The following is an 8130-nucleotide window of genomic DNA, read 5'->3' as shown; positions in this document are numbered from 1 at the left end:
GAATTTTAACACCTTTTATACAACACCACGATCTTATTTATCGACCATACGTTTGGCGCAGTATAGCCAAGAAGGGCACTTGCGCCAATAAAACCAACCAACCAGAAGGAACCACCTTGCCTCCATATTCTTCTATATTGAGAAGGCATATGACCGTACTTGGCACTTTGGCCTACTTTCAACACTTTTTAACTTTGGTTTTAGGGAAAACCTACCAATATTGTTACAGAACTTTATATCTCATCGAACTTTTAGAGTTCGTTTAGGAAACTTATATTCTCATCATTTTATTCAAACTGAGGGAGTTCCACAAGGAATTGCCCTCAGTGTCCTCTTTATATCCTTCATCGCAGCAAAATCCTTAATCATTTGCCTTCTGTATCTTGTGTTTGTACGCGGATGATCTGCAGATTTCTTTTGAAGATAGTAACATGATCCTAATTTAGAGGTAATTACAAAACGCCGTGAATAAAGTAATGGAATGGTGCAGTAGCAATGGATGTGTTATCTCTCCTGGGAAGAGTCGCTGCTTACATTTTTTGCAGGAAGAGAGGGACTCATCCAGATCCGAATATTTGCATTCGGAATGTTTCTGTTCCTGTTGTGAACGATATACGGTTTTTGGGAATGATTTTGATCATAAACTAACTTTCCTTTCTCATATCTTATACCTGAGGAAGAAGTGTGAGAAGTCCCTGAATATTTGGAAGGTACTATCCAGAACATCTTAGGGAGCTGATCGAACCTCCCTACTTCGTATTTACCAAGCAGTAATTCTCTCCCGATTAGATTACGGTTGTATGATATATGGCTCAGCTCATGCGTCTGTTTTGCAGCATTTGGATATCATTCACCAGTAAGGATCTGCTCGGGGGCATTTCGAACCTCTTCGGTAAAGAGCCTGTATGCTATTTGTTATCAATTGCCTCTTAAATTGAAGACGAAAGAAGTTGTCTGCCCTTTATCATTTCCGAACAAAGTCCCTTTCAGATCATCCTATTTCCCAAACGACTTTACCAGTTGGTCTTCGAAGACTCTATGATGTCGGCTCCTTTCACATTCTCCCATTCACTGAGAGGATCAAAGAAATTCTCCATGATTTAGATATTAATGATGTTTCCATAAAACCGCATGATTTCTCTTTCTTTCCACCCTGGGATACCCCAAAATTTTCCTTTCTGAATCCCTTCTCAGGATTCGACAAAAATTCAACTGCTCCAGTTGTTTTTCAACAGCTATTTAACTATCATCGCTGTCGGTATTCTTCATTTACACCAATATTCACTGACGGTTCCAAATCAGTTGATCATGTTGGTTGTGGCATTGTTCTCCCATCTGGTGTTCTGAGCTATCGTATACATAAATACTGTTCTGTATTCACTGCTGAGCTAGTAGCTATTTTTTATACTCTCCAGGAAATTTTCTCATTGGCTCAACGGAATTTTATTATTTATACTGATATCATGAGTGCATTAGAAACACTTTCTCACTACCACAGTAGGATGCACCTGATTGCTAATAAAATTCTGTTTACTTTGAGTCTTCTGAAAATAGATGGTTTTAATATCATTTTTTGCTGGGTGCCAAGTGATGTTGGTATATCTGGAAATGAGATGGCGGATTCTTTAGCTCAATCTGCATCTTCTTTCCTAAACCAAGAACTCCCATACTGTGATCCCCTCAGGGGCTCACCTACTATAGATGAGTACGGGTGTCCCAATCCCGAGGTACCCAGGGATCTTTACTCCCTTTAGGTTTACTCTCCTCTGCGCCTTCTGCTGTCACCTTTGTTTTTTCTTTCCCTCGACGGCAAGCGAGGGAGCTCTCCATGAGAAGCTGTCGCCGCTCTGTTTGCTTCTTGCTTCTCATGGACAGCCAAAACCCCACGTGTTGGCCGTGCGTGGCAACCCATTTGACAGACGGGTGGTGTACTGTGGTCCCCTGTGCATCAATCGGCTGGTCGCTAGCCACCTAAGTGGTTAGTTTGCTAGGGATCAAGCGAAGGGATTACTCCTTGGGCTTGGCGTTAAGGGTGGTCACTGTCCCCGGGGATAACTCCGAGCGTATAGGTTTCGGCTAGCGCTAGGGTAGGCGCCGAGGCTGGGAATGGCCAGAGCCGGTGGCTGCCTTCCCTTGTTGGGCTCCGTGGTGGGCGGTGCTGTCGGACCTGAATTTAAATCAATGTCGTATGGGTAAAACCAAACGGGCTCCCTTCGGTGGGCAACAAATTACTTTCAACACCTCAACAGCAACAAATTTTCCTACTTTTTTTATAATTAAAAGATCATTGGACACTAATGAAACATTTCATTCTGTTTCTCCGTTTTTGGTGGAAAAGGCTATTACTAGTACTGTTGGTGAAGTCAAAAGCACTAAAAAGCTCAGATGCGGTGATTTACTGGTCGAAGTATGTTCTCGCAAGCAATCTCAACAAATTGTTAAAATGAAAGCACTTTCAAATATCCCGGTCACTGTTTCTCCCCATGCATCTCTGAATTCCTCTAAAGGAGTCATTTCCTGTGGGGAGCTGTTCAATGTTCCGATTGAAGAAATCACTAAAGAATTGCAAATACAGGGGGTGAGCCATGTACGGCGTATATCTATACGGAGAGATGGCCAGCTTCTGAACACTAAGCATTTAATTCTGACATTTACTTCCTCTAAATTACCAGATCACATTAAAGCCGGTTATATGCGCCTTGCTGTCAGACCTTATGTTCCCAATCCATTACGTTGTTTCAAGTGCCAACGCTTCGGGCATTCCAAATCTTCTGGCCGCGGGACTTTGACTTGTGCCCGTTGTGCAGAAGTCGGTCACGACAGTACTGATTGCATTGCTCAAGAGAAGTGTGTGAATTGCAAAGGGGAGCATACTTCTTTCTCTCGGAACTGTTTTGCCTGGAAGCAGGAAAAAGGAATCATTTCAACTAAAGTAAAAAACCAAATATCTTATCAAGAAGCCCGAAAATTAATAAAATCTAAAACTTCTACCGCTGGAAAAGATTATGCTTCTGTCGTCAAAAAATTGTCTACCATATCGACCCAATGGGATCTAAATGATCTAAATTCTGGCATTAATTTGAAACAGTCAGACTCTGCACAATCCAATCCAGTCCACTCAAATAATCTTCTAATACCTTCTCCACGCTCTGTTCCCCCAGTTTGTGAAGTCGTGTCTGCTTCACCTGATTTAACTGATTTTAAACTTGTTACGCACACGAAAAAGGTGAAAAAGGCTTCTCCTGTTAAAACAAAAAATGTTAACAAGGCTGAAAAAATTTCAAAATTTTATGTCGTATCGCCTCGTGAAAATCCCAAAATAGCTTCTTCGCAAAATACTCCAAATGCTTCTAAAATTTTTTCTCAGCCAACTGGTCATGAATGTGAAACTTATGTTCCATCCAGTGAAATGCCACAGGACCTTCATGAATTTAAAACAGTTACATATAAGAAAAAATATAAAGAACACAAGCAAAATTCTGACAATGTATCCAGTTCTAAATTCTGGAAGACTTCACCTCGAGAAGTCTCCCAATCTATGCCAGTCGCTAATTTTAGCTCTTCGACCGTTAAATCCAAATTATATGATAAAATGGATGAAGCCAACTCTGTGACTGAAACAATGTCCACAGATAAATCCAACCAAAACACTGATAGCGAAATAGAATCTGATAATGCAATAATATATAATCCTCATGAAACAATTGATGAAACACCACCTGCTCCGGAACTTTCTACCGATTCCACCACAGTGGACAAAACTGTATTTAAACAAAGTCTTCAAAAAAGTATGGTTCAATGGGTTGACCCAAAAAAATTTTACAGTCAACCTTCAAATACACCTATTTACAAGAAATACTTGAAGAAACATCGAATAAAAAGGTTACAATGATTTTTTTCACTTGTTTCCGTAATTTATTGTACATGTCTTTTTATTATGAGAGTTGCACTTTTACCTTTTTAAATTTCATTGATATTTTAATCTTCTGACATTTTGGGAAAAATTTCCTTTCTGGGATGTAATTTGCATTTATTTTTAAGACCACTGTTACTATTCATTATTTGTATTCCATATAATCGTATTTCTAATTTTAAATTGTATGACCGAATTGTATTAGACACATTTTTACCATTTGTTTGGCGCAGTATAGCCATTTTTGGCTCTTGCGCCACTAAACCTCAAAATACCAAATACCATACCCATACTGTGATGTCAAGAGATCATTGGCGTGTCGTCTTTTGTTTACTTGGCAAGAAACGTGGGATCTATTGACCTACAATAAATTGCACTCTGTCATGCCGACTATTGCTATGTGGCCAATTCTTCCTATACGTGAGATTGATGTCTAGCTAACACGCCTCCGTATAGGGCATATACGCTGTACTTACACCTCTGATCTTTGGCGAAAGGGCACCAATTTGTCAAACGTGTCACGTTGATTTAAGTATTAAGCATATTTTAATTGAATGCCCTTACCATTCCCATCTTGTCAGCTTTTTCAATACATCATCCTTAACACTAACCGACCTGGTAGATGAGAAATATCACCCAAATATTTTTTTTAAAGCTATCCACCTTTTTACTTGCATCTAGCTGCTTTTTAATCTTTTAATGTCTGTTAATGCTTCATTATGAAGTTGTATCATTAACCTCATACTTTTGCTTTGTTTCAAAACTGTTTTCTTTCGGTGATTCGGAAATTTAAAATTTTATCAATTGATTGCTATATCGTTTATATTTTATGCATTTTATCTCAGTTGGTATTTATTTATAATTCATTGATTGGGTTCATATTAATGTGCGCTTAAATTAAACCAAATGACTGGCGCAGTATGGCCTCGCATGACCCTTGTGCCAATAAACCCTACATACCTACCCTCCTAAACCTACTGCTTTCCTTTTTCCTTCCTTCGACGGTAAGCGAGGGAACTCTCCATGAGAAGCTGACGTCGCTCTGTGTTTCCTGTTTCTCATGGACAGCCAAAAAACTCCCACATGTTGGCCGTGCGTGGTGACCCACGGGTTGTGCATTTTGACCCCCGGTGTATCAATCGGCTAGTAGCTAGCCTCCTGAGTGATTAGTCTGCTACGGATCAAATGATGGAATCATGTTTTTGGCTTGAATTAAAGGTGATCATTGTCCTCGGGGATGACTCTGAGCGTATAGTTTTCGGCTAACACCTAGGTAAGCGCTGAAGCTGGGAACACCAGAGCCGGTGGCTTCCTTTCCTTGCTGGGCCCCTGAATCTTTCTTTCATGTCATATGGGCGCAAAATCCAAATATTCTCTCAGTGGCCACCACAAAGATCTGAAAGTAAATAACAATTATCAACCTTTTGATCGTTATTTTATTATCAAATGTGTTTCAGGAAAGAATGATACCTTTAATGTCGTTTCTTGTACAAAAATCTTTTACCGCAACCATTAGTGAAGTCACTGCTATCCGAAAGATGCGTTCTGGTGACTTTCTGGTAGAAACTTCTAAAAAGAGGACATACTTCACTAGTCTAGACTTTGGCCATATGTTTTCCTGAATTTCTGCCGTTGCATACTTTGCGGTTAGCAACGATTTATATAATAGTGACCATACCATTTTCCTATTATCGTCTACTATGCTGATAGGGCGGTGCGACTTTCTGTCCTCCGTGTTTTCTATTCCAGTGGGCAGACTGGGCTGCTTTTAAGCAATTGGCGAAAATCAGAGAGTCTATGGTTAGAACTGCAGACATTACGGAAGCAATGCGTCTCACCGTTGAAACTATTTTGAATGCTGCAAATAACTATATCCCAAAGTTCTCTCCATGTCTCCGAAAATTTCGTAGACCTTGGTGGAACGAAGCCTGTCGTGACAGTCATAAGAACCAAAAACGACTTTGGAATATATTTCGATGTTACCCTACGATAGAGAAATTAGTAGCTTTTAAAAAAGCCGTTGCATGTTGCGTCCGTCGCCGATGTCAGAGCGAATCGTGGATTAGTTTTGTTTCTTCCATCACATTGACTACTTCTAGTAAAACCTTGTGGAAGACTGCTAATGGTATATATAGGGAATCCTCTATTCCTATTTTAAATACAGGAGATATGACGCACTTCGCTCTATTAAACATAGCAAATATTCTCGGTCAAGCATTCGCACAAGTTTCGTCTATCGATTCTTACAGTCCTGCTTTTCTGGTAATTAGGAATCACGCGGAACGTTTGCCTTTGCTTTTTAACGACCGAAGTACGCTCATTACAGCTGAAAGTTTAGTATATATAAATTGGAAGCAGCATTGTCGAAGACCCACGATACCAGTCCCGGACCAGTTGGAATCACGTATAATATGTTTCGCCATTTAAATTCAACTTCCTTTTACAATCTGTTATTGCTATTCAACAGAATCTGGACTAAGCAATTGTATCCCGCTCAATGGCACGAAGCCACTGTAATTCCTATCCTAAAACCTGGTATAGAACCCTCCAACCCTCTGAATTGCCGACCAATTGCACTGACGAATTGTCTATGTAAAACTTTTGAGCGCATGGTCAATGCCTGCCTTATGTACGAATTGGTGAGACAAGGATGCATCTCCCCGTTGCAGAATGGTTTCCGCAAAGGTATATTGACCTTTGATAAATTCGTCTTATTGGAAACCCAAAGACGCAACGCATTTGTAAAGAGAAATCTCCTAGTCTCTGGTTTGATATCGAAAAGGCATACGACGCTTGGCGCTATGGCATACGTTATACCCTTTATAAATTTGGTTTTGGAGGACATTTACCCATATTTTTATCTAAATCTTTATCCTATCGAACATTTCGTGTTGCCAATTTTTATTCTGATGCTTTTATTCAAGCTAAGGGAAGCTCAAGGAAGTGTCCTTAGTGTCACGCTTTTTATCGTTCATTTAAGTCAAATTTTGAATCATTTGCCACAATCTGTTCATGGAAGCCTGCATTTTGATGACCTGCAGATATCATGTCAAGGTAACCTTGCACAAAAATAAGCAGCATATTAATTAAAACTATCTATAAAGGGTTAATTAAATTTAAATATTTTGTTTAAAAAATGCATCTGTATTTATAATTTTTTTCTTTTAAAATTTTAATTTTATTATTATGTATTTCGATAATAAATATTTATTTTGGATGAAAAGAATTAAAAACATATTAATTAAGAGTATTTGTTATCAGTATATAAACTTTACCAAAAGTTTGAGGACCATTTTCTCGAAATTGGCTGGACATTGCGTTTTAATATTTTTTATGAATGAACATTCTAAATGTATACTGTTGTGGTGAATAGCATATAAGCCAGTAACAGCGCTTCTACCCGGACAGCTGTTTTGGTATAACTGTTAAGTTACTGGACTACTAACCAAAAGGTCCCAGGTTCTATCCTTCGTCCATCTCTTACCGCTTCACTGTCATTATACTAAATCTCATCCCTATCTCAGGTTTCAACCCCATGACCTCCGCTTGTAGTCAGATTCTTAACAATTTACCTTCATCTGTCCAGGGTACACTTGTAAAAGATAATTCAGTTGTGACGTTAAACAGTTTTTGATTATACACGAGATACTCACATTACATTTTGTAACAACTCAACTCTCTGTGTATAGCTAGATCAACTCAACTCTTCATTTTAGTTTTATGTTTAAAAAACTGCTGTTACGTTTTTAAGTTTGAGTAAAAAAACAAGAATTCGAATTGCGTTTGCATTTAGAAGTCGTTTATTACACACTGCATGTGAACGATCTGCAGATTTCTTGTTAAAGTTCCACCATTTCCTCGATTGAGGACAATTACAAAATACTGTAAACAAATTAGTAAAATGGTGTCATGAAAATGGACATACACTTTCAGCAGAGAAAAGCCGCTGCAGCCAGATCCTAAAATCCATATCGATGGAACGGATATTCCTGTTGTAAATGACTTGCTATCCGAAAGAAGAAAAGCCGAATTCAAACGTAGAGGACCTACTTAAAAAAGAACTCCAACAGTCAGAAACTACTGTGAAAATCAAATCAGTTCGACGAATCCAGAAAGGAGGGCTGGCTATCACATGCAAGAGGGAAGAAGACCTGCAGAAGTTTACAGAAACCCTAAAACAAAAAGAAGCTATTACTGAAAATATAACAACTAAAAGA

At 38.9% G+C, this 8130-nt stretch overlaps 1 protein-coding gene across 1 annotated transcript; it reads left to right on the top strand.

Moving 5' to 3' along the window:
• The first annotated feature begins 2188 nt into the window (after nucleotides 1–2188).
• On the top strand, nucleotides 2189–7547 carry LOC129962838 (uncharacterized). Its single transcript, XM_056076838.1, has 5 exons — nucleotides 2189–3226; nucleotides 3512–3788; nucleotides 6078–6175; nucleotides 6838–6967; nucleotides 7438–7547. The coding sequence occupies exons 1-5, from the start codon at nucleotides 2189–2191 to the stop codon at nucleotides 7545–7547; spliced, it is 1653 nt and encodes a 550-aa protein (XP_055932813.1).
• Nucleotides 7548–8130: the final 583 nt, after the last annotated feature.

Source organism: Argiope bruennichi, chromosome 3 (genome assembly GCF_947563725.1).
Source record: "Argiope bruennichi chromosome 3, qqArgBrue1.1, whole genome shotgun sequence".
Classification (NCBI taxonomy): domain Eukaryota; kingdom Metazoa; phylum Arthropoda; class Arachnida; order Araneae; family Araneidae; genus Argiope; species Argiope bruennichi.
The sequence above is the reverse complement of the archived record's forward strand: the minus strand, read 5'-3'. Positions and strand labels throughout refer to the sequence as shown.